This window comes from Microtus oregoni, unplaced genomic scaffold, assembly GCF_018167655.1.
Source record: "Microtus oregoni isolate MIOR12 unplaced genomic scaffold, Mior012 000007F_ref0000211, whole genome shotgun sequence".
NCBI lineage: Eukaryota > Metazoa > Chordata > Mammalia > Rodentia > Cricetidae > Microtus > Microtus oregoni.
Window position 1 is genome coordinate 12,777,147 of NW_024543066.1, and position 26,788 is coordinate 12,803,934.

Genomic DNA, 26,788 nt, shown 5'->3' on the forward strand with positions numbered 1-26,788 from the left:
TACGATCAAAATACATTACACAAGTGTGTGAAATTATCAAGTTATACATTTTAAAATATAACAAAGAAAAGCTGATTGAGAAAGGAAAGAAAAACAAAGAAATAATGCTTTTAATATTGCCCCTCCCATGGCTCGCATGGATCCTCCCTCCCATGGCTTGCATAGATCTACCCTCCCTCCATGGCTCGCATGGATCTACCTTCCTTCCATGGCTTGCATGGATCTACCCTCCCTCCATGGCTTGCATGGATCTACCCTCCTTCCATGGCTCGTATGGATCCTCCATCCCTCCATGGCTTGCATGGATCTACCCTCCTTCCATGGCTTGCATGGATCCTCCCTCCCTCCATGGCTTGCATGGATCTACCCTCCTTCCATGGTTCACATGAATCCCCCCTCCCATGGCTCGCATGAATTCCTTGCATGTAGGAGACAGAGGGAGAAGAGGTGGGGAAGAGCGAACTCTGCTTGGGATTAAAGGCTGAATCATAAACTCCCTTTCTAAAAACTTGGTTTCGGTAAATTCATGGAAGCCAGAGCTGTAAGAATAAGCCCTAAGCCCTGCACTTACTCCAAGCAGGCCCCACATTAATGGGGTGCGGGGTAGTGAGAATAAGTTCTTCCCATTTGCTCCCTCATGTGTGCCCCACAGTGCTCTTTGACAGAGGTGTAACAGCTCGTGTCTCTACTTACACAGGGGTTCTGCTGTCTGTGCACTGACTAAGGCAGCTTCCCAGATAATCTTGGGGGTCTTCTAAATTATTTTACGTGGATGCATGTTGCTGGCTTGATTATAGCCACGACAAACATTGCAAAGATTTATCAGGCCCGTAACCAAGGCTGTGAGAGGATGCAAGCATGCACGCGCCTAATGAATAAGGGGGAAGAAGAACGGAAATTCTTCTTAGGTAGCTGTAAGTTAGATGGTGTGTACCCAGGAGGAGGTGACATTATGAAAAACAGCTCCTGACTGCAGCTTTCTACAGGGATAGTATCACCAAACCGAGACATGAAGAACAGTTGTGGCGCTAGAGAAATGACAGCATTACAGAGATCCGCCTGCCTGTGCCTCCAGAGTGTGCTCCACGATGATAGACTAATCCTACCACCCTTAATTCTGACCATCCAGAGAGCTGTTCCACAGGCAGTGAGCTCCTTATCATTAGCTATTATGGAAAAAGCTAACAAGACAGAGTAAACATGGCAGGTGAAAGGCCAGAACACTTTCAGTAAGAAAGATGTAGTGGTATAGACCTCAAATCCCAGTACAAAAGAAGATGAGGCAGGAGGATACAGAGTTTGAGCTGCCCGGGCTACATAGTGAAACCCTGTCTCCCCAAGTGTAACCACTCCCAGTCCCCCCCAAAAGAACAGTATTTCTCTGAGAATAGGAAAATAATTTAATCTAATCTTCTTTTTGCCTTCTATTTTTGAGATAGGGTCTTCTGTACCCAGGGAGGCTCTAAATCACTTCTGCCTCACTTTTAAGTTTACATGTTGCTGGGTAACGGAAACCAGGGCTCCCTGCACGCCAGACAAGTGCTCTACCAATGGAGCTACATCCTGAGTTTCCTTGAGTCTTTCATGATAACAGTTGGGAAAAACAGAAAAGAATTGCCCCCAGTTCAGCTAGCCACTGATTGGCTAGTCAAGCTCTTCAGATGACCAAGGAAAATCTGAGAAGGAGGGTCATGTGAGAAGTCACTGACTAGTTAAGACTCTCTTAACTATTATTTTTGTTCGCTGGGTACTTGAAAGGCTTTGAAGTTTGTGTATGGTCCACAGAGGTCTGTGATCGCAGGGGCCTCGCCCTGTAAAGCCTGTGCATGCTTTGAGGTCATTATTTTTAGCTTTTCTAGTTGCTTTCAAGCTTCTATTTGGGTGTACATAATAAAAAACAAAACAAGCTGGCCTCAGCAAAAAAAGAATTTCAGAGCCCCAGGAGATGAAGGTGGTCCAGAGATGGGGAAGGGCAAGCGAGGGAAGGAGAGAGAGGCTGGGTTCCCATTTCTCTGCAGTCACCCAGCCCTGGTTTTCTATTAGCCTCCTCCTGTCTCAGCACAGCAGACAGCAGAGATTTCCCTGGAGCTGTCTTTTTGTTTTTGTTTTTAAAGATTTATTTATTATGTATTTAGTATTCTGTCACATGTATGCCTGCACACCAGAAGAGGGCACCAGGTCTCATTATAGACAGTTGATGAGCTATCATGTGGTTGCTGAGAATTGAACTCAGGACCTCTTGAAGAACAGCCAGTGCTCCTAACCTCTGAGCCATCTCAGAGTTTACTTGTTATAACACATTTACAAGAAGGGGCAGCTATCCCTCTTCCCAGTGTCCAGTTTCCTGTGGAAAAAGTCTGATTGGTTCACACTGGGGTTCGTTATACTGAAGGCGCAGAGAGGCAGGGTGTAGAAACAGGGCTTGCACAGGCTCACACCTGTACACAAATCCTTGCTGAAAACTGAGCTGACTCTCCCATTTTCTCAAAGGTCCCTACATTTTCTCAAAGGTCTCAAAGGTCATTTGTAGACAGGCTTTTAACAAACAATGAAATGGTTACATAGCTGAGTGCTGTGAAGAAAATGGACACCACGCTTGAGAAATGGGTGATGAACACATCTTGGAGTGGAAGGGTGGAGTCAGGACAGGCCTCTATGAAGAAGTGAGGTTGCATTTCCATTGAAGGAAGGAACTGGGTGAGGAGGACAAAAGGAAGGTGGGTGAAGGAGGAAGGAAGGTCACCGCAGGCGCTCGGCAGTACAAAGGCCTCTGGGTGGAAGACTGGCTGGCCTGAGGTGACCAGGAGGAAGAGGCAGAGGTGAAGTTACATAGGGCCTACTGGCATGGTCCCGAGTGGCCCATGCAGAAGAGCTGACGCTGAGAGCAGATGGAGCTGGAGGTGACGCTCCTGACAGAGACTATGGGAATGGGTGGACTGAAGACTTCAATTCCTTTCTACTTCATACACATTTCTCAGTGTGACTCTAATTACCTGAAAGACTATGGCGGCTCCACGGCCTCGCTGCCAACACTAAGCCTTTATTAAAGGAAAGTCAGGCAATTCTGTACTTCTTCCTCACAGGTTTTTCTTTTGCTGGATCTAGAAGAATGCTTTCATATCTGAAATAATACTTCTCTGATCCTTAGGTCCTTTCAAAGTCTTCTGTGGGTCTTACGATACTGGCAGCTGCGGCTATGTCAACGGGAATGACTGGGACAAGGTAACTGAGGCAGTGGCGGCGACTGAAGCCACTTCCACCATCTCCTAGAGCTCTCTGCCGTCTGGAGCTCTGCATGGATCTGATCTAAAGGGCTAGCTGAGACACACAAGACAAAGTCAATAGTCGGTCACTCCATAGCTTCACTACAATTCCAATTCCTGCCTTTTTGCTCTGGCTGCCACATGGCGGGGAGGCCGTAACGGGCCCTGTCACCTCCCCGACTGGCGTTACCTGAGGAGATCGGCACCGGTTTTAGTTTGGAGGCAGAAGGGATGTTAATGAGTACATTTCATCAGGACCCACCGGATAAACACACTAAAATTATGTCACCGTGGCAACAGCTGCTTGGTCTTCTGTCCCGAATTACCAGCTAATGAGGGCACACAGAGGCAGGCAGGTCCAGTGTTTAAAGCCATCAGTCCTCGGGCTGGACAGAGTTAGCACAGTTCAGGAGCAACTGTGTAGCCTGCACTCTGCCCTTAGCATCTGCCCCTGAGTCCGCTAACAGATGGGCCTTGGGAACCACGGAAAAGCCAGGGGTGGAAGGTGAGCCTTTTCGTATGGCCTCTAAAGTCTGGTGTAGTGAAGACTGGAAGGCCATGTCCCCTTATTCCAGACTGAACTTAGGTTCCTCTGTGGAGAGCAGGCTCCTGGGCACAGCTGACAGTGCACACGTAAAATCTAGTTAGCTCTGGCCCGTTAACGACTGCACGTTCAGATAAACGGACTTATTCACCTCACCAAACACGTCCATGGCTTATTAATTTCTCTGGCAGAAACCGAATGCAAAAACCACACTCACATCACACCTGTGATTACACATAGAAGTGAGGAAAATCAAAGAGACTGCTCCCTCGGGTACCAAACTGCCAGACTGGAAAGCTGTCTATTAACAGTGTACTCCAGAGCCGAATTCAGATCCATGGATATGCCCCAGGATTCGCTAAGACAAACTTGGCAATAATTGAGGAGAGATTTCCCCACCGTTCCTGGTAGACACAAGAAAGAAGCTGCTGTGTGAGCTCTCTGAAGTAAGTAGAAGACGAGATTAGTAGCTGACAAAAAAAGTTGCAGTATTACTCCAGACTCAAATTCTAAAACCTCGATGCCAGGCACCCCGTGACAAAATACTACGTCAGTGTGTGGGAGGGCCTGGTGGGCAATGAACTTGATTCCACTTCCTTGGGTTAGTATCCTGGATACGTAAGGGTTTCCATTAGATGAATAACTAGAGCTTATACAAGAGTATAACCAAATAGGTAACTTGTAACTTAAAATTTGATATTCATTAGGTCAAAGGAATTAAATAATTCAGATATCTGGGGGCTGTCACTAAATGACACGCTAATGTTTTTGTAATTTTTTGCATCATATTCCACATATTATGAGAGTATAATTCCACAAACAAGAAGTTAAGAAGGAATCTGTTGGGTTTTAAATGCATTATCAAGGCGTCACAGTAGGAATATCCCAAACTGGCTACAAATATTGCAGAAAAAAACCCCTACAATTGCAAAGTAATCTTGATATATTCCTCAAATTGAGGAAACAAATTACAAGCACAAAAATATTTGCATACTATACACTGCTTTGACTGTGAAATGACATTTGTTTGCAGTGCCCAAAATGTGTGCTGTAAACGGCAGCCACAAATCATTGTGTGCAGCATAATAGGGGATTGCTTATTCTCTCTAAGGCTCTCGCCCTAGGGAACAGCAGGGGAGACTCAATACAGAGGTTGAGAGGCGGTTTCCTTGTGAATGCAGAAGCTGCGGAGGGAGACCTTGTTCTGGGAGAAGGGAGGGGCCGTGCCTGAAGTATACACATGTGGGCAGCCTGGATCATAATCACACAGGGCTGGGCCTTTCAGGATCGAGAGAGAAGAGAGCCATGTGCAGTGCTCAGCTCCTACAGAGTAGCATCTGGGGTGAAGGAACGCACTTCCCTAGTCACTGGACTCAAAATTAATGAGACGTGGGGCAGGACTCCGGGGATCCTGAGCAGTGCCAGATACCACAGAGAGGCCATGAGCCATCTCAAATAAATCCCCATCGATGGGGCCAAGTGCATGAGACAGCACTGGAGGCAGCATGCCACTGGAACAGACTGGTCTGGGCTCAGCCTTCTGAAAGACAGCGTGGTACTCTGGGGAAGGTGTGGAGAGCAAAACGGCCTCCGGCGTTCCCCTTCTCCTAAAGCTCACAAGCTTGTGTACCCATTCCAGCAATGGACCAGCATCTCTCTGAGCCCCGTGAGAGGCCTCTGCCATATCCTGAGCATCTATGAAGAGGTTCACAGAGCAAGGAACCGAAGCCTTCTGCCTACAGCTGTGTGAGCGAGCTTGCCAGAGGAGCCTGCGGCTCAGTCAAGCCCTCAGCTAGACTGCTTCCGGATTCCTGCCCCTTGCAAATTCTGATATATATATATACTGTTTTAGACTGGCAAAACAATCAATTCCTATCTTCCAGCATAATGAACTCAATATACCTCATTAATTTTCTAGCTGATCTATGCTGCAAGTTAGTGACTACGGATTAATTAGGGCAATTTCTCATACCATAATGGTTAACTAACAGCTGCCAAATTAAATGAACACATTCACTTTTTCATTTGTGTGTGCATGCAGATATACATGAGTAGGATGTACTAATATCCTGAGAAATGATAACAGCAATTTCAATATTGATAATTCTATACAATGTCCAGTAAAGAGGAAGTGGCCACCCTAATCCTTTCTTTAAGAAAAGTATTATTGTATTTATTTTATTTAAAAGATTATTTATGTATATGTGTATGTCTGTGCATACATGCACACCCAAGGAGCCCAGAAAGGGTGTCAAACCCCCTAGGACTAGAGTTACAGATGGTTGTGAGCCACCATGTTGGTGCTGGAAATTGAACCTGGGTCCTCTGAAAGAGCAGCCATTGCTCTTCATCAGAGAGCCATCTCTCCAGCTCCTATTTCTTTGTTAGAGATAGGGTCTCACTGTGTTGCTCAGGCTGTTTTGAATTCCTGGGCTTACGCATTTCTGACTCAAACCCCTGAGCAGCTAGACTACAGGGGCACACGCTGCCTCTTAATTTCTATTTTTTTTAAAGATTTATTTATTTATTATGTATACAACATTCTGCCTCTGCCCGCATGCCAGAGGGGGCACCAGATGTCAGTACAGAAGGTTGTGAGCCACCATGTGGTTGCTGGGAATTGATCTCAGGACCTCTGGAAGAGCAGCCAGTGCTCTTAACCTCTGAGCCATCTCTCCAGCCCACCTCTTAATTTCTAATATCATTCATCGTAAGATATCTGCATGGAGTTCGATTCCCCAACGGGGAGCCAAAAAAAAAAGATATCTGCATGGAAATTTGAAAATATTATCAAAATAGTTCACCAGTATCTTCCAGAACAATGAATTCAATATACCTCATTTTCTTCTTTAGTTGAATATACTGAAAATTACTGACATGGTATTATGCTGTGTATTGTTTCCAACATCTCTTCAGGTATGAAGGACTAGAGTTAAGAGTCTTCACAAACCGGAGAAATTAAAAGAAGGAAAAAGAGGCTCAAGATTTTGACTCTTAGCTGTGTTGTGGTGGTGCACACCTTTAATCCCAGCACTCAGGAGGCAGAGGCAGGCGGATCTCTGAGCTCAAGGACAGCCCGGTCTTACAGAGTAAGTTCCAGGACAGACAACGCTACACAGAGAAACCCTGTCTCAAAAACCAAACAAAGAAACAAAAAACCAAACAAGCAAAAAAAAAAAAAAAAAAACAAAAGAAGATTTTTGACTCTATCTCACACACCACAGGCTCCATTTCTACCCAGAACCATAAAATTCTGGAGTTGAAAAAAAAAACAAAACAACTTAGAAATCATTTGGACAGTGGTGTCAACCTTCCTAATGCTGAGACCCTTTATTTAATATATATATAATATTCTGTGTTCATGTATGCCCAGAAGAGGGCACCAGACCTCATTACAGATGGTTGTGAGCCACCATGTAATTGCTGGGAATTGAACTCAGGACCTCTGGAAGAGTAGTCAATACTCTCAACCACTGAGCCATCTCTCCAGCCCGGCTGAGACTCTTTAATACAGTTCCTTATGTTGTATTGACCTCCAACCATAAAATTATTTGTTACTTTATAACTGTAATTTTGCTACTGTTATGAATTGTAATGTAAATATCTGATGTCACTTGACCCCAAAGGGGTTGCAACCCATAGGTTGAGGACCACTGGTCTAGGACATTAAAAAATTCTATCAACATAGGGCTGTAAAATGGGCCATTTTCTGATCATCTGCCAAGCTTTAAAGGCTGCAGAGCTGCACAGACTAAGAATGGACAGCAGTGCCAGGAAGTCCAGGTCACCGATCCTCCCGCGTTTCCTCTTTGCACAATTAAAGACATATAGGAGACACTAGCAGGCTGTGGCAGGGCATTCTGTGGAACAGGAGTCAGCAAAGGAAATGACAGGTCAATGCCCATGTGAGGATGAAGAAACGGGCAGCGAGTGCAGAAGGGAGGCTAGATACCACCTCAGGAATGCCAGCATTATCTCCATCCTGCACAACAAATTAAGGTTCCTGTGCTGGTGAGGGTTTCTGGTGCTGTGGTAAAACACCATAACAGAAAGCAAGTTGGGGAGGAAAGGGTTTATTTTAGTTTACAGTTTGATATCACAGGCCACCATCTGGGGAAGTCAGGACAGGAACTCAAACAGGCAGGAACCTGGAGGCAGGCACTGATGCAGAGGCCATGGAGGGTGCTATTTACTGGCTTGCCTGGCTGCCTTCTAATATCTCCCAGGACCAGTACCCCAGGGGTAGCACCACCTACAATGAGCGGGGCCCTCCCACATCAACCATCAATCAAGAAAATGCACCATAGTTCAATCTGCTAGGGACAGTGTTGTTTTCTTTTTTCTCAATTAAGGTTTCCTCTTCCCAAATGAGTCTAGCTTGTGTCGAGTTGACATAGAACTAGCCAGCACAGTTTCCAAGGTCACAGAAGTAAAATTAAAACTTAAATCCATTAAAAAATACAGACATTGTTATTGTATACCAGTTATTCTAATAGGTTATTCCATTTATAGTGACATACTTATCGTGTGCCTAGTCTACGCTAAACAAAGTCTGGGGGGTAAAAAGTGAACAAGTTAGATATTTCATTGCCTCATGAATCAGTGGACAGGAGTTGGGGGAGACCGGTTTTAAACAGGTGGCATGCGCTTGTCTTAGGCTACTGTACCACCACAAGTTCAAGACAAGCTTGGGCTACCCAGTAATGTTTTGTCTCAAAAGCCACTGCTATTGGGGCTGCTGAGTCGGCTCAGTGGTTAGGAGCACTGACTGCTCTTCCCAAAGACCTGTGCTCAATTTTCAGCACCCACAGCATAGCTCACAAATGTCTGTAACTCCAGCTCTAGGGGATCTGTTATCTTCTGGCCTTCAAAGGCACTAGGCATGTATGTTACACATGGATACAGGCCAAACACCCATACACAAAATAAGATAAACCACAGCGACCCCCACTTCTGAGCGATTAGCTATTGCCAGGTTCTGGGAGAGGACAAACATCCCTGTTTTTAGTTGTGTATCCTGTGCTAAGTTCACCAAGTTCCAAAGCCGTGGCCACATAGATGGCCCCTGGCTAATCCTGGTGGTCACAAAACAAAGGGAGGAAACAAGAATGTTCAACAGGTTTGCAGGGAGAGTGAATGGGGTGGCTGGGAAGTGGGAGGCAAGAGTGGTCAGCCTGAAAAAGTGTATACATGAGGCTGGGCCGTGGTGGCGCACACCTTTAATCCCAGCACTCAGGAGGCAGAAGCAGGCGGATCTCTGTGAGTTCGAGGCCAGCCTGGTCTACAAGAGCTAGTTCCAGGACAGGAACCAAAAACTACAGAGAAACCCTGTCTCGAAAATCCAAAAAAAAAAAAAAAGGTGTATACATGAAAACTTGCAAAAACAATTGACACCCTCCCCCAATGAGTGGATAAATGGATAAAGAGAGGCCAAGGAAAACTCTCTAAGCATGTGACACTGAAAATGACCACATCTCCTAGAGCTGCCTCTTCACAGCGGCCTCGCCAGCCCTGCCAGGTGTCCTGAGCCCTCACCCCTGCACTGCACCTCTACCCGTGGACACAAGGGTGCTCTCACAGAGATCCATTCTTCCCAGGCTGGGGGCTCTGCACCTCTCCCCGTGGACACAGGGGTGCTCTCACGGAGATCCATCCTTCCCAGGCTCCCCTTCCTCCCTCTGCACAGCAGCAATCCTGCCCCTGGCTTTCTTTGTATTCTTTAGGGACACTGACCATCCTTGTTTGGGCTCTTACACCCACAGCGGCCATACACTGGCGATCCCTACCTACATCTCCAATTGTGCCATTACTCAGAATGCCAAGCCCAGGTGCCCAACTACGTCCTGACCAACCTGAGATGCCCCATTGGAACTTCAGCCTGAGCCAAGCACTTTGGCACATACCTATAATCTCAGTGCTCAAGAAGCTATCATGAGATTGAGGTCAGTGGCCTATTTAGGGATATCCTGTCTCATGCCCACCCCAAAACCCACCAACCTAAGACCAAAACAGAACTCAGCACTTCTCTGAAAGTGCTGCTTTTAGAAGCTCCCCTCTCCTCTTCTCTCCTGTACCAGACACCAAATCCAGAAATACCTTTCACTTAGGACTTCACAAACTAACCCTTTCCTTTCTCCTCTTTCCTAAGATTACTTTATTAATTTCTCTTTGGATAAACACTAAAACCATTGAATAGCCCTTACCCTCTGCTAATCTACACGGTACCAGTAGATCTTTCTAGGGACCCAGATCTGATCACACTGCTTTCCTTTTAAACCTTGGTACATTTCCTGAACCACAGAGCACCACGGATGAGGCGCGCGCACCCCCTCTCAGTGCAGAGTGCTTCATGGCCGGCTGCTGTCTTCTTTATTCTCTAGGATGCACCATCTTCACTTCCTCCCATCTTTGCAGCTGCTGTTTCCTTACGATGCATTTTGGTCTCTTCTGCTGTCACATCTTTCTCTCTAAGAAACAACTGCAGGGGGGCTGGAGAGATGGCTCAGTGGTTAAGAGCATTGCCTGCTCTTCCAAAGGTCCTGAGTTCAATTCCCAGCAACCACATGGTGGCTCACAACCATCTGTAATAAAGTATGGTGCCCTCTTCTGGTCTTCGGTATACACACAGATAGACTATTGTATACATAATAAATAATAAATAAATATTAAAAAAAAACGACTGCAGGAGTTTACATCTCATTAGCCTAAGCTTTAAGAAGAAAAGACATTCATGACCCTGTGGGGTAGTCTGACAGAAAGCAAATAGGAGAGAGTGGGGGTGGAGGCAGGGAAGACAGCCATAAGAAAAGTAACGAGAGGTGAGGGAGACTTGGGGAACGTCTGTTTCTATGCCACTAGCTGAACTCAGAAGAAGGTATGATCCTCGAACGTGGCATTTGCTCAGAGCATCAAGTCAACAGGGGTGTGTGGAATGTATTATTAATTCACGAGGTACTGCAAGGCTGGCTCTGGCTCCTAAGACACTGTCTAGACTCCAGAGACTACTCCAACAGACTAGAGTTAAAGCTTGCTGTTCTTTTTCTAAGCATTTCCTTTGACATCTAAAGATGCCCTAGACATTACTTTGTTTAAGCTTTCTCATGCTTTGTCACTTCGTTTTACTTTAGGAAGGACGCACAGCTCACAGTAGGGGCTGCCCAACCTTAGCTTCCTGTCTGCTGGCATTACAGGTCTGTGTCATCATGACTAGCAAGGGTCCAAATGAAGGCTGGTTGGGAGGCCAAATTTAGTCTATCTCGAGGTCCATCTAGATCTTGGGGAAACCTACAGGCTCCACTTCATTGATCTTACCTGCTTATTTTCCTCTGTCTGTCTGTCTGCACACCCCTCTTGCATTTCTGCAGATCCAGCAAAGAGAGGGTACAGGAGAACTCCCAGGAGAGCCATCAATTCAAGTCTGGTCTGGGACAATCTTAGTAAGAAAGGTCATTCTCTCTGTCACTCTTTCCTGGCCGAGGTCCCAGAGTTACTCCCACTGCAGGCCTCTTCTGATCCTTCCCACGCCAGGACAAAGAATGAATGACAACAAACCAGTGTGCTCTTCAGGTGGATCTCAGAGCTAAGGGTGACTCAGAAGACACCCTCGAGCAGACGCCTGTCCTCTCACCTCACAGACCGAGCTACGCGTCCCACTTCATACTTGTACAGACACATTTCTCTGACACTAGGGATTACATGTGACACAGAGGAAATGTCCGGGGCTGGGCGGGGTGCATGTGGATGGATAACCTCAGCATGTGGGGGGCTGAGGCTAGAACTATCACATTTAGACTAACATACGCTACACAGGGCTACAAAAGAAAATTCTAGCTCGTTCATCTTAGGGCAATGTTTTGTTTGTTTCTATATCTTCAACACTGAGTGCAGATCCTGGCAGGCTGGAAGAGCTGGAAGAGCTGGACCGCTGGGAATCAAATCTCTGGCCCACCCTCTGTGTATGAGGATTTGGGGCAAGTTGTTTAACCTCTTCTGTGTCTCAATTTCTGTACTTCATTTTTTCTCCCTCAGACAAGGTTTTTCTGTGTAGCTTGGGCTATCTTGGAACTTGCTCTGTAGACCAGGTTGGCCTCAAACTCACGGAGATTCACCTGCCTCTGCCTCCCGAGTGCGGGGATTAAAAGTGTGCCCCCATGGCCTGGCACAGGCAGGTGGCACAGGTTACCAAGTGAGCTGGGTGTGGCGGTGCACACCTATGGCGGGTTCCACATGTCTTACAATGCCAACCTTCCAGCACCGTGAAGGTCAAATGAGGCCAGGAATAGGGAGCACTGACAACAGTGCCTAGCTCAGGGGAAAGACCCGAGAGGTGCTGGCTAGTATTTTCCTCACATTTGGCCTGCTGTTAACACGCAGGACAGTGCCACAGATGGGCAGCCATGGGCTGCTACATCTAGGAGTATGTAGAGCTTTAACAAGGAACTGAATTTAATCACCTTCCCCCATACCGCTCTCCATCTTCTGTGCGCATTTCAATGCTATTATGTTAAAATTCATTTGTAGCTGAAACCTAAACCTAACTATCCCTGCACTCGAGTTCCAAAATAAATGACCTACGGGCTGCTAGACACTGACTGGCACAGAGCTCCGAAGTTGAGGAGGGCGTGTGTTCCACTGGGAAAGGGCTGTTGAGACTTTGAATGACAGTCAAGAGACATTTCCCAGGAGCAAGAGCAAATTGTCATCATTTATTTATGAGTTTGATTTTTCTTTCTTTTGGCCAGTTTAAAATGAATTTAGAATGTAACTTTAAGGATACTAGATGACAGAAAAATCCTGGAAACTGCCAAATATTCTAAAGGTATCACTGCCGTACTGTTGACGTCGGAATTGCAAAGTTACCCGGAAGTCAGCAGGAGACAGGTCTTTGACAGTTCTTGGTATTTAAATGATTAATCTGACTTAGAAGGGCTAGAGCCCTTTAAGAACCATGTCTACTCCAGGCATGGCAGCACGTGCCTGTAGTTCTGCTCTCTCAGAACGCCAAGACAGGAAGATGACTGAGCCCAATTTATGTTGGCCTGGACAACACAGAGGGACTCTGGGACCCCGAGATGTTCCCGCCCCTACAAAACGATCAAAGAACCATTAGGGAAAATTATTATTCTATTATCTATTTTTAACTTTTTTTTTCTTTTCTTTTTTTGAGACAGGCTCTCATGTAGCCCAGGCTGGCCTCAAACTCATTACATAGCTGAGGGATGACCCTGAGCTCCTTACCTTCCTGCCTCTCTCTCCCAGGGACAGGAATTAAAGCCATGCTCCACACTGCCCTGGGATGAACTATTTTCCAAAGCAGTAATCAGTTATTTAAAATCCTAGGCTCTAGCTGGGTGGAGGTGGCCCACACCTTTAAACCCAGCAGAAGCAGGCTGCCTGTGAGTCCGAGGCCAGCCTGGTCTATAAAGCTAGTTCCAGGGCAGCCAGGACTGTTATACAGAGAAACTCTGTCTTGAAAACAAAACAAAACAAAAATCCTCCAGGGCATGGTGGCACATACTTTTAATCCCAGCAGTAGCAGCAGTAGGGAACAAGAGCTAGGTGGATCTATATGAGTTCCAGGACAGCCTGGTGTACACGCTAAGTTTTCATACTAATAGTGTGAGATCCTGTATGTATGTAATCCTGTTTGAATATATATATATATTCAAACCCAACCAACAAGCTCAAAACAACAACAGTAACAACAACAACAGCAACAGTAACAAAAATCTTCCAGCTCTGTGGTTAACTGCTAGTGTGTGTGGCTCATGCAACCGATCCAATTTGCCGACTGTTTTTATGGATAGTATTACAGATTTAAGGAACGAGACAGCAAAATAAAGAGCTTGAAAGAGAAAAAAAAATAAAGCTACATACACATACATATGAGCACATACATGTGCATGTATGTAAGTATGCATGCGCATATACATATGAATGGACATTAGTTTGGAATAATCAAATTGTTTAAGTGGCAGAAAGAGTTTCCTAGGGCAAAGACATATTGGAAGTTTGATTTTCCTATTTCCCTACACTTTGCTTTTGCATTTTAGTATCATGTATATGGGTGTTTTGCCTGCATTATGTCTGTGCACCATGAGTGTGCCTATTATCCACGGAAGCCAGAGGGGGGCATCTGGTCCCCTAGAGCTAGGGTAAGGATGGCTGCGAGCCACCTTGTGGGTACTGCGAACTGAACCCAGATCCTTTGAGGAACAGCCAGTGCTCTTGTCCCCAAGTCACGTCTCCAGTCCCTGCCCTATGATCCGTAATGCTCTGTTGACATCTCAGTTTCTGGTGAAAGCAGCACAGTCCCATATATATATTGGTTTTTCGAGACAGGGTTTCTCTGTGGCTTTGGAGCCTGTCCTGGAACTAGCTCTTGTAGACCAGGCTGGCCTCGAACTCAGAGAGATCCGCCTGACTCTGCCTCCCGAGTGCTGGGATTAAAGGCGTGCGCCACCACCGCCCGGCTCCCTTTTTATATTTAAGGAAATGCTTGTTCTGGTCTTCTTTCAACACTTTGACAAGAATAAAGCAGTTCATGTTGAACATGCTTTCTTCCCAAAGGAAAAAATTATTAGTAAAGTACCTTTACTTTTTTAAAAAATATTTATTTATTTATTTTGTATACAATATTCTGTCTGTGTGTATGTCTGCAGGCCAGAAGAGGGCACCACACCTCATTACAGACGGTTGTGAGCCACCATGTGGTTGCTGGGAATTGAATTCAGGACCTTTGGAAGAGCAGGCAATGCTCTTAACCACTGAGCCATCTCTCCAGCCCCAGTACCTTTACTTTTTAAACTAAATATTAAAGTTGTATTTTACAAGAGAGGATACTGCTACTATTATTATCTTAATAGGTTCTTTTTCTTAAAACAAACACTCCCCCCAACCTTTAAATATAAACTTTGCTTGTTACAGTTATAAATACTTAAAGGAGCAAAGTAAGTTTTATTGAAAAATATAAGCTAAAACCAAGGATCAAATAAGAAACTATAAATTTATTATTACCTATACTCTGCTTTGTAGAAGCAAAAGGGTAAATAAAAGGGAAAGCACTGCCAATGAAAACCCCATTTTGTTTTCTTGCATGTAATTAAGAGTTAGCTCTTAGGGGCTGGAGAGATGGTGCAGAGGTTAGGAACACTGGTTGCTCTTCCAGAGGACCTGGGTTCAATTCCCAGCACCCACATGGTAGCTCACAAATGTCTGTAACTTCAGTTCCAGGGGATCTGATACTCTCACGTAGATATACATGCAGGTAAAACATCATTGCACATTAAATAAATAAATCATTAAAAAAGTGTCAACTCTAGACCTGCAGGCCTGGCGGCACATGCTTATAACCCAGTAGTTCCCAGTAGTTGGAAGGCAGTTAGGAGAATTGGCACAAGTTTGAGGTCAGCTGAGTCAACATATGTGTATCAAACCAGCCAGAGATACACTGAGAAATCCTGTCTCAAAATGCCAAAGTAAAAACAAATAAAAAAGAGTCAACCCTTATCATGGAATTCACAGCTGGACTTGGGTGCTGGTAGTACATGCTTTTGATCCCAGCACTCGGGAGGCAGAGGCAGGTGGATCTCTGTGAGTTTGAGGCCAGCCTGGTCTACATAGAGAGTTCCAGGACAGGCTCCAAAGCAACAGAGAAACCCTGTCTTGAAAAACAAAAACAAAACAAAACAAACAAACAAAAGCACAGTGGTAGAGTGGTAGAGCACTCAAATGGTCTGGGTTTAAGGTTAGGTCCCAGCACTGAAACAATAACAACAGGCCAGCAAGACAGCTTCATATGCAAACACACTTGCCACCAAGCCTGAGAACCTGGATTTAATCTCCAGGTCTCTTAGAGTAGGAGGAGAGTAAATATAACAACAATAAATTCAAATTAACTCTCATTTTTTCTACTCTTACTTTTAACAGTTAATTATGATTGTGTGTATGTTGTGTATGTGTCTGCATGTGATGGTTGTGTGTATATGATGAGTGTGTGAGGCCCAACAGTTGTGGTGCACACATGGCGGTCAGAGGACACATGGAGCCAGTTCTCTCCTTCTATCTTTCCGTCCGTGGTCCTGGGAGTCGAACCCAGATCACAAGTGTCTTTACTCCCCAGGTCATTGTGACCCTCTCTGTTTCTATTGACAGTTGGGAATTAGCATATTTTTTATGCCCCACTTTTATTTTTTTTCTTATTGAATAAGTGTAGTTAATGTCTATACTGTTTAAAGACCAGAAACACAAGGCAGCCATTGTTCTTTGACTTGTAGGAACTGTAGGTAGGTACCTGATTTATCGGCTGGTAACTGACACGCACGCTTCCTGAGGCACCACAGTGTGACCGGTTGGCTATGCAGCATCCACACAGACCCACAACTTTTTCCACCAGTTTCTTTGTTGTAGATTCTAGTTACAGTCTTTATTCTTGTATAATTAGTTTTTATTCCTCTCTGACATGACAGCTCCTTCCCCCCAAATTAAAATTAACCATAATCTTTCAAAGAATTTTCTACCTTTCACTTTGATTGACACTTTTCTTTCTTCAAGAAATCAATGAATATATAAACTTGAATTCGACTTGGCACCTGTCTCCAAGGAACTGAACTCACTAGCTTCTGGTAGCCTTAGATGGAATTTTTAACCTAAAAAGAGTTTTAAGAAAGCAACTTTGCATTTTTACATTGCTTCTTTAAAGCCATGTTTTTGTTGCTACTGTTCTCGTTCTCTTTCTTTAATTCAATTTTATTTTATGTGATGGGTGTTTGCTTACAGGTATATCAGTGTACTATTTGTTTGGTTGTTGCCCTTGGAGGCTAGGAGAGGGTGTCAGATCCTCTGGAACTGGAGCTATGATATGGACATTGTGAGCTTCCATGTGGGTGCTGGGAATTGAGGCCAGGTCCTCTGAAAGAGGAGCCAGTGCTCTTAACCTGAGCCATCCCCAGCGGATTGGTGTTGTTCTCAATATAGAAAGGGGGTAGAAAGGAACAGATGCCATCAGAATTCAAGAGCATCAAACATTTCAGAGTTTAATCAGCTAATTATTTCTCAGGACTACAGAGCCAGTTTAGGCAATAGCTTACAAGCAGCAGAGAGCAGGGTATTTCTTCTCCGTTCTAAGAGTGGTCCCGGGTAGCAGGGGCCAGAAAAATGGACTGTTGGAGAAGGCAGAATAGCAGAACTTTGATCTTTTTCTGTCCCTAAAATCCAAATGTTTTGAGTCTCATAGAAACTCTAGCATAGGATAAGAGAAAAATAAATAAATGAAAACCAAGTCTGAAGGTAAGTGTGGCACGCAACTGGCATGGGATCCTGATACTACCACAAGGAGCTATGACTTCCACCTCTTGGAGTTTCAGCTTCTACACTTATGATCTGGTTACAGCTACCAACTCGGACAGAGCTGGTGAGAATTAAAAAGGGTTGGCTGGGCTTAGGGGTGCATGGTTTGAAAACCCAACACTCAGGAGGCAGCAGCGCGCTCATCTCTGGGAGTTCCAAGCTAGCTAGGGATAATGAAGAGAACCTGTCTCAAAACAAGTTAATACACATAAAGGGTCTGGGCCAGACCAGGAGTTTAGCTCACAGACTTCTCATTCTCTCAGCCTTCTGGAAAAGCACAGTGATGGATAAAACCTTCTTTACTTTCAAAACTGCTGTTCTGAGAAAAAGGCAGAGAGGACCAGTTAAATGGACTCATAAATCTCCTTGATCTCAAGTTTGAAAGGAGAGAAGCCATGAAATAAACTAGTAAGAGGCAGAAGGAAGGATGGAATTATAAAGTCCACAGCAAAGGTATTGAGATTTATTAATCATTTCCATTTGCCTCTTAGTGTGACGAGGACATTTTATTTCATGTTCAGTGAAGGGAGAAATCACCCAAACTTTGAAAAAAGAAATTAAAAGTGTTTCAGACAAACACAAATTGCTGCTGTTTCCAGATGTCTTCTCAGAAAATGATTCCACAATCAAATAAAAGCTTTCTGGACTTTCTGTTGGGATGATTGTGCCACTGACTATGACCTGCCCAAGGCCACTGGCACATGGATCACGCAAACAACACAAAACAACAGTAGACACCATGGCAGAGACCCTGAGAGTAACTAACTCATCACATATCACAGTCAGGAAGGTACGGGAGTGAAGTTTTAGCCAGGGCCTCTTAGTGCCAGAGCCAACAGTCTGCTGGCTGGTCCCACTTCCTCAAAGGGATACATATCTAGGCGGGAAGACACAGCGCTGATGGGCAAAAGCTTGTACAGAAAGCTGTGGAAATAGAGATCTTTCATCACCAGGCTGCGTCATCATGTGGGAAGAATGGATTCAGGGTGAATAACTATTTATACAACACTTAATATTAATCTGCCCCCCCCCAATAAAAAGCATCTGTTGGCTTCCTCATATGAGGACCTTCTAACTAGAAAATAGGAACTACCTTGGCATTTCCTGGTCCAAAGCCTATAAATAATCCTAAGTCAATGTCAAAGACAATAGAGATTCACCTGCCTTTGCCTCCCAAGTGCTAGGTGAAAGGCACGTGCCACTACCGCCTAGTTTTTCTGTATGTTTTTATCCCACTGCCAATTAACGTATTAGTGGGCTTTCAGTTCTATTGAGCCCCAGAATTGAAAGTTCAGAGTCCTGGGCTCTGCCTCTTTAGACTCTCATTTGTGTTGCTAGGGACGTTCAGCTAAATTCTGGTCTGGCAGCCACCTGCCCTGCTCTCTGGGTTTGTATTGTTCTTTCAAGTTTGCGTAAAGTACCCACACTTGGATCTTTGTCCTGTAACTGCATTTTAGAGACTGTATTCTATGTTGAATTATGATTATAAAGCTAAGAAATTAAGCTGTTTAATTGCCAGATGTTTTGATATTTGTAAAGACCAGTGTGGTGTGCATTCCATGGATCTAGTTATAGGATATAACGTCTAGACCACACAAAGTCTTATACAAAAACTTTTGGACGGGGTCTACTACTTTCTTTTTTATTCAGAATAGACTGAAATATTTCAGTTAGAACACAAATTTCACGAAGGTACAGCATGATGCATATGCATATATATGCACACACAAGCTATATATAGTCATAGCATCTCTAGTATATATATTTTAGACATCAAAACACACAGTTCAATGTAAACTTCCATCCTAAGATATCTCATTACACACATGTAGATATTCCAAAATCCAAAGGAAAAGTAAATTAAAAGTCCAAACCACCATTGTGGCCAAACATTTGGATAACGGATGTTCAAGCTGTGCTAACACGAGCATTTACACAAAGCTGAGTCCTAAGGCTTAAAGGACTAGTTTTCTCTATTCTGAGAAGTTCCAGTTCAAACTCCATTATCTCAAAGTTTCCTGTGGCAAGGGAAGTGGCAAAAGCCAGAGCACTGAGTTGTTTTTGGAAGACAGTCCTCTATGTATGACTAAAGAAAGCAAAACATTGCTGGGCACGGTGGCACACACCTTCAGTGACAGCACTGGCGAGGCAGAGGCAGAAGAAACTTCGTGACCAAGGCCAGCTTGGTCTACAGAGTGAGTTCCAGGTCAGTCAGAATTACATGGTGAGACCTTCTCAAAAATGAATGAATAAATAAATAAAGCAAAATGGCACCTAACTGGAATACATGAGCTGGAGAATGGCTCAGAGGGTAAAGGCTCCTGCCACCAAGCCTGATGACCCGAGTAAGGGCCCTGGATACACATGGTGTTTTGAAAGAAAATCAGTGACTCTCATATGCTGTCCTCTGGTCCTCAGCCCCACAGATACAAATAAACAGATATAAAAATTAAAAACTGAGCCGGGCGGTGGTGGCGCACGCCTTTAATCCCAGCACTCGGGAGGCAGAGGCAGGTGGATCTCTGTGAGCTCGAGACCAGCCTGGTCTACAGAGCCAGTTCCAGGACAGGCTCCAAAGCCACAGAGAAACCCTGTCTCGAAAAAACCAAAAAAATAAATAAATAAATAAAATTAAAAACTGAGGTAGTATGATGAACTTTCTGGCTATGAGAGCCGAGTATGTAATTAGCTTCAGTTGTTGTTAAGATCTTTCCAGCGATTTACTAGACGGATGTATTCCTCTGCACGCAGTGGGGAAGGGCCTTTGCAATCTAACACTCGGCTACTTCTACTGCTTCTAAGTCTTGTGCATTCTTCGTCAGCGCAAGGGAGTTAGGATGGGTTAGAGCAGTTCTGCTACTGCTCCGTGGACCTTTAACACAGGTGCCACACATGTTAGTTATTGCAGGCCTCCGTAAGAAGTGCTGGGTGACTGCAGAAATCTATTCCAGGGCCCCGTGTAGCCCAGGATGACCTTCAAATGTAGCTAAAGATGGCCTTGAATTTCTGATCCTCCTGTCTCAGCATCCTGAAGGATAGAATTACAGGTGCTCCTTACTAAGTCCAGCTTGGTGTTTTATTTTTTGAGATAGGGTCTCACAATGTAGCCCAAGCAGGTCTGAAACTCATTATATAGCCCAGGCTGGTCTCACACTCATGGCAATCCTCCTGTCTCAGTTTCCTAAGTGCTAGGATTATAGGTGTGCATCACGACCAGCAATAATTATTCTTTAGATCACTTAAAAATGAGCACAATAATAAATTTTAAAGCTTGATCTAATATTTTATTCACCCTTCTATTCTTTCTCCCAGATCCTGAGTATCAGACAGCATTCTTTTAGATACTTGGAATTAGCCTGTGATTTTGCAAACTGTCATAACTGAGTAAGATGGGGATGGGAAATCAGAGGAATGGGAAAATCAGGGTGCAGAGAAGAAACAGACAGAGTTTAAAATGAAGCACCGTTCTTTTTATGAGCATTAAATGGCCATCATTTAGTGTTTTGAAATTTCAAATAATATTAAAGCAGGGCTTAGGTTGGAAAAAGGAGATTGCAAAGGAATTTTTAAAAATCAGGACTTTTTGTCACTAGACAGAAAGCATGTGCAGAAGGTGTTTGATGAACGCTGTGAATAGAATCAATAGCCCCAAACCCAAACCCACTTGGGTAAGACACACTGTGAAAACATCAGCACTCTTATGGTGGGTGTCTGGGGCCTAACAGCATGACTGACTACATTTTGATGGAAAAAATGAGCTTGTAAATCTCCAAGCACAGTGAGACGCTTCTGCAAGTCTCAGCACAGAGATCTTCATTCTGACATTCTATGTTTCCAGCTGTTACCATCCTTGCAAACTTCGCTAGAAAGGGCTATTTATTTATTATCTCCTCTCTTCTCTATATTCTGATGCCTTCCATGTAACAAACATAAAACTGGAAAACATGTTGAGGGGTAGGGATGCTCTGACCCAAATTTCTTCCTCCTTAAATGGGGAATCCAAAGACAACTAAGGTTTCTAATCCTTTTCATTTTTGTTTAAGCCCTAGAACCATACGATTGCCATGACAATTCCTGCAGAATATGTCATTTCCCATATGCTCCTGGTTCACAGACCAACCCTAAGGTTTAGACCCATCAGTTTTCATGGCTGGAGAGAGAGACTGGAAGAAAGTCTCAACACAGGCATGGAGGGTCACCTAGTGCAGGTAACACCTACCTCTAGTTTCAGCCCCTGACCCCGAGGTTCTGTGTGCACACGGAGAGTTATCTAGTCCAGGCAACACCTACCTCGAGCTTCAGAACATCGTGCTGAAGTTTTCGCTGAAATTCCAGGAAGTTTTTGATGGTGAGTTTTCCTTTGAGATCCGCTCCAAAAAAGTAGGTTGTGAGGGCAGAACATAAGCCAGACTTGAGGGTGTTCCCAGTAGTGGGGCGATCTCTGTGCCGCATGCCCATGCTCGTCTGGGAGCGAATGATGCTCTGAACCTACAACAGAATCACATCGTCACCCCGAGACTCATGGCAGTGAAACACAAGGGAGGTTACAGCTGCACAACGCGGCAGTCTCAGGCGCTGTGTCCTGTGATCCCCATTCCCTAGCTGAAGAGACCAAGGCACATACACACAGCTGAGTAGTGGCAGCAAGGAGAGCAAGATTCTGACTCAGGAAGCCTGGCATGTTTGCGACTGGAAGCCTCCTGGAGGACTTGCCTTTGGGAGAAGAGAATCTGTTTTTGGGTGGGTGTGGGGTGCAGAACCTCTCATACAAGCAGGGCAGTCATCCTCACAATAACATTGCATCTCAGTGGGCTTTAAAACCCCATACTTCTACACTCTAGATGGGCTGTACAAAAATTGTTTTGTTTTAAATGACTTTATACGGGTGTTTGGCCTGTATATATGCTGGTATACCACATGTGTGACTGGCGTCCAGGGAGGCCAGAAGAGGGTCTTGGGATCCCCAAGGATGGGGTTACAGATGGTGATGAGCCACCATGTGGATGCTGGGAATTGAACCCAGGTCGTCTGGAAGGCAATCTCGTGCTCTTAACCACTGAGCCATCTCTCCAGCCCTATGTGCAAATATTTATTGAGCTCTACATTTTTCTCTGCTCCCCTCCCTGCCTCTCCCCCGCTTCAACCCTCCCCCAAGGTCCCCATGCTTCCAATTTACTCAGGAGATCTTGTCTTTTTCTACTTTCAACTTCCCATGTAGATTAGATCTATGTAAGTCTCTCTTAGTGTCCGCATTGTTGTCTAAATTCTCTGAGACTGTGGTTTGTAGGATGGCTTTCTTTGCTTTACGTTTAACAACCACCTACGAGTGAGTACATGTGATAGCAAATTCTTAACATCTAAATATTCCAGAGTGACTCATCACATACAGAGTGGGTATGAAACAAGGGAATGAAGGGAATCTGTTCAATCTTTGCCAAGGGTTGGTTTTGAGGGCTGGTAAGAGTGGCCTCCGCCTGCAGGGGAGCTTTCATCCGAAGACTGTGGCTGTCTCCGCTCTCACCCCGGCCGGCACTCATCGCTCACCCCCACTGGCTAAGAAATGCGAACAAAGGAAGCCCGCGCCACTTGCCTGCTCAAACTCCTCCATGTCTACTTCTCCATCTCCATTCAAGTCGAACATCTTGAAAGCAATTTCAAAATTTCTCTGAGGAGCTACAAGTAGAAAAAGAGCAAAGGAGGATAATGGAAAGAATACATTGGTCAAAACATAAAGCACTTCAGAAAAATGGCTTAGCACGAAAATAATACCCAAGCCATAAAGTGACAATGTCTAAATCAAGGGTTAGCTCCTCGAAATTCTGGAAGGGGCTTGTGGTCAGTAAAGACAGCCGGTGCCTGTTTTTGTATTTCAAATATTTTTTTTTTTTTAAGTTTTTCAAGACAGGGTTTCTCTGTAGCTTTGGAGTCTGTCCTGGAACTAGCTCTTGTAGACCAGGTTGGCCTTGAACTCACAGAGATTCGCCTGCCTCTGCCTCCTGAGTGCTGGGATTAAAGGCATGCGTCACCACTGCCCAGCTACCTTTTACAATTTTTAAATGATCATTTTATATGTATAGGTGTTTTGCCTGCATGTATGTCTGTACAGAACATTGTGCAGTAGTGCCCGTGGAGGCCAGAAGAGGGCATTGGATTCCCTGGGGCTGGAGTTATAGCTGGTTGTGAGCTGCCATGTGGGTGCTGGGAATCAAACCTGGGTCCTCTTCAAGAGCAGCCAGTGTTCTTAACCACTGGCTTTCTCTCCTGCCCCTGAGCCCCTCTTCTTATAAACTTCAGCTTTGCCTTTCCAAGTGTCCCTCTATGGTTGCATGATACTCTTTCCCACCTTTGGTTGTTACTGGTTAGCCATGCCGGGCGCGCACAGCAAGTGTTGTGAAGATAATATTGTTTAATGAGTGGAGGAAGCCTGTCTGTGATGAGACGTACTGTGGCAAGGCAAGAATGTCAGCGTCTAGACCCCTGCTCTCACCTATAAACACGTCGGCTTTCCGCTCTGGTTTTCTAAGGGTCTGCACTGTTCTATGTACGTCACTTTGCTGTGAAGTGTCATTCTACTCCCGTCTGTGCATTTCCTCATTATCCCTGCTACTGGGAGGACAGAAAGGCATTCTGTAAGCCATTCAGCCCCCGCTCCAACATGCCAGCTGCACACACAAATTACTAACTGGAGCATCCTTAAATGTTGAAGCTTAAACAAAAAGCTAAAAATACACAAAGCTTGAAATACTCGTTCCCTTAAGTGAGTGATCAAAGTTCCTCCATCAGTCTTCAGTGTTCCAGAAGCAATCAAAACACAATTAATATACTTCAGGTGTCATAATGAAACAGAAACTAATGGCTGTTTTCCTTCACGCTATTAAGTTTTCTGATAAAGAGAACTAAGCTATTTACCTCCCCCCCCTTCCTTTTAAGCTTTCAACTTACAGAGCTTTAGAGACAAAATCAAAGCAAGTGTCCTATCTGTCCTAATACCACTGAATAAGTGTTCAGTTAGCATTTTTACTAAAAAGCCAAACCCATCAAATGCAAGAATTATTCACAAAGAAGCATGTATGATGGATGAGCGTGTACATCATGCATGACCAAAGAGTCCCAAGCCCACTGTGAGTCCATTGACAGCAGTAGTTCCTGGCTGCCCATTCTCCTTTCAGCTAGTAGGCTGCCTAGAAAGTTCCTGGCTTCAGCTGCCATGGGAATCTGTGCCTTTCAGCTTCCAATTATCTGTTTCACTTGATGCTGTTTCTTGGTCCCCTTGCCTCAGCCTCTCCAGTGCACCGCCATCCCTGGTTCATACCCACTCTTTAGGCCACAACTACAACTGCTGGGAAGGACACTGCTTGGAGAATTTTATCTTTATGTTTATTGGTTCTCCTTCCTTCCTTCCTTCCTCCCTCCCTCCCTCCCTCCCTCCCTCCCTCCTTCTCTCCCTCCCTTGCGTGTTTTTGAGACAGTTTCTCTGTGTATCCTTGGTTGTCTAGGAACTTGCTCTGTAGACCAGGCTGATCAAACTCACAGATCTGCCCGCCTCTGCTTCACAGGGGTTGGGATTTACAGGCATGTGCCACCACAGATTGACTACTTCTGTCTAATCTTCTTGTTTCTTTTGAGATAGGGTTTCTTTGTGTAGCCCTGGCTGTTTTAGAACTAGCTCTGTTGACCAGGCTGGCCTCAAACTCACAGAGATCTGCCTGCCTCTGCCTTGCAAGTGCTAGGACTAAAGGAACAAATGCACCCACAAGGCTCTGCCTAATCTTCTACCAAGATGTTAGTATACATCGATATTTATTTATTTATCAATTTATTTATTGAAACAGGGTTTCATCTTGTAGTCCTGGCTGGCCTGAAATTCAGTATGTAGACCAGGCTGGTCTCAAACTTACATAGATCCACCTGCCTTCACTGGGATTAAAGGAAAGAGCCACCATGCCCAGCTTGAATCAAGTCTTAAGATGGACAATTTAATCTATTTATTGGTGAATTTTGTACCTACAATCTCACAGGTTTAAAGAATAAAACAAAACAGAAGGGACCACAGAGATGGTTCAGCAGTTAAGAGCACTGGCTGCCTCTGAAGTGGGCCTGAGTTTCCTGCACCCACATGATGGCTCATAACTGTAACTCCAGTTCCAGGGGATAAGGCTTCCTCTTCTAGCTCTTCTAGAACCTGGCTTGTACACAGTGTATGGACATACAAAGAAGTAAAACACACATACACATGAAATTAACAACAACAACAACAACAAACATACAAAAAGAAAGAAAAACCCAAACCCCCCAAAATGACTGGTCAGGGCTTGCTGGCATCGAAAGTGGTACACGCTGCGGGCTGCTGGGGGTGGGTGCAGATGGGTTCTGCTGTGTATTGTGAGAGATGCAGAAGGTGGCTTTGATCACCAGAGCAAGCAGTGACATTGGGCTAGCCTTCTGCAAATGGCTTTGGACTAGCCTTGTGCAAGTGGCTGCTGGTGGAAGACCATGACCTTCACCTGGGTTTGGTCAAGAGGAGTAAAACCAAAGCAGGAGATGTTCCTGATGTCCCGCTGGCCTCTGACCCCTCTGCCAAGGTCAGCAACCTGCAGTCTGTGTTTGAGGTACAAAGGAAGTGAGATAAGGTTTCAGATTAAACCATTTCTATCTGGATGCTGGGGTTATGCCTAACCCCAGTTAAATATCAAAACACTTTTCTCTGGCTTCTTCTCAAGAAATGTGATTCTTATGGTCTCACTCCAATGGCTGAAGGACAATTGACCCAGAATGACAAAGTCACTATTGATGGGTTCCAGGAGGTGTTTGAAACCAGTCTTTGGCCACTTTAATCCTGACTCGTGAGCTAAAACCTCTTCTTTGTCACAGGGTCAGCCCCTCTTCCGAACTTCCTCTCACAATGCAGACTCTAATTTCAGACTTGGGGACACCAGTGGCACAGAGGCCAGGCAGTAATTAAGTAACAAACAGGCTTTTGGAAGTAATTATGTCAAGGCCTGAAAGATGGACGTGGACGAGAAGACACTGCTTAAAACTTTACCAAAACGTACGAGAACTGGAAAAGCGTGTTGGGATCTGTAAAAGGAGACTGCTTTTCCATTTTCTGGCTGCTCAGACCCGAATAAACACACAGAAACTATATTCATTACAACACTGTTTGGCTAATAGCTTAGGCATATTCCTAATTAGCTCTTACATCTTAAATGAACCCATTTCTATTAATCTATGTATCATCATGAGTCTGTGGCCTACTGGTAAGGTAAGGTTCTGGCATCTTTCTCCTTCAGGAGCTACATGGTCTCTTACTCCGCCTAGTCTCTCTTTGTATCCCTTCCAGCCTGGCTACCTTCTGCCCTGCCATAGGCCAAAGAAGCTTTATTCATTAACCAATAAAAGCAACACATATACAGAAGGACTTTCCACATTAAGGATCACCATTCAAAAACCAGGTCACTCGAGCTGATAATAGCAGTCTCCAAAGCATCCTGGACCCTATGTACGATCCAGGGCACATGGCTTTCTATCATGCTGGATGATATACGTTTGTAGTTAAACATGAGCCATGAGCCTCTCTCTTCCTACCTTTCAGAATGACGTCCAAAACCCTGTGATTGTAAGGACACACACACAC

At 44.8% G+C, this 26,788-nt stretch overlaps 1 protein-coding gene across 5 annotated transcripts in view; it reads right to left on the reverse strand.

The window, feature by feature from the left end:
• The window catches only part of Micu1 (mitochondrial calcium uptake 1), a 135,984-nt gene that overhangs the window by 37,938 nt on the left and 71,258 nt on the right, over window positions 1-26,788 (reverse strand). For all 5 annotated transcript variants that reach the window (XM_041656153.1, XM_041656152.1, XM_041656150.1 and 2 more), the window contains 2 exons: window positions 22,745-22,827; window positions 21,445-21,642 (listed from right to left, as the gene is read on the reverse strand). In XM_041656153.1, coding sequence (XP_041512087.1) covers window positions 21,445-21,642; window positions 22,745-22,827 — 281 coding nt within the window. The remainder of the gene's footprint in view (window positions 1-21,444; window positions 21,643-22,744; window positions 22,828-26,788) is intronic.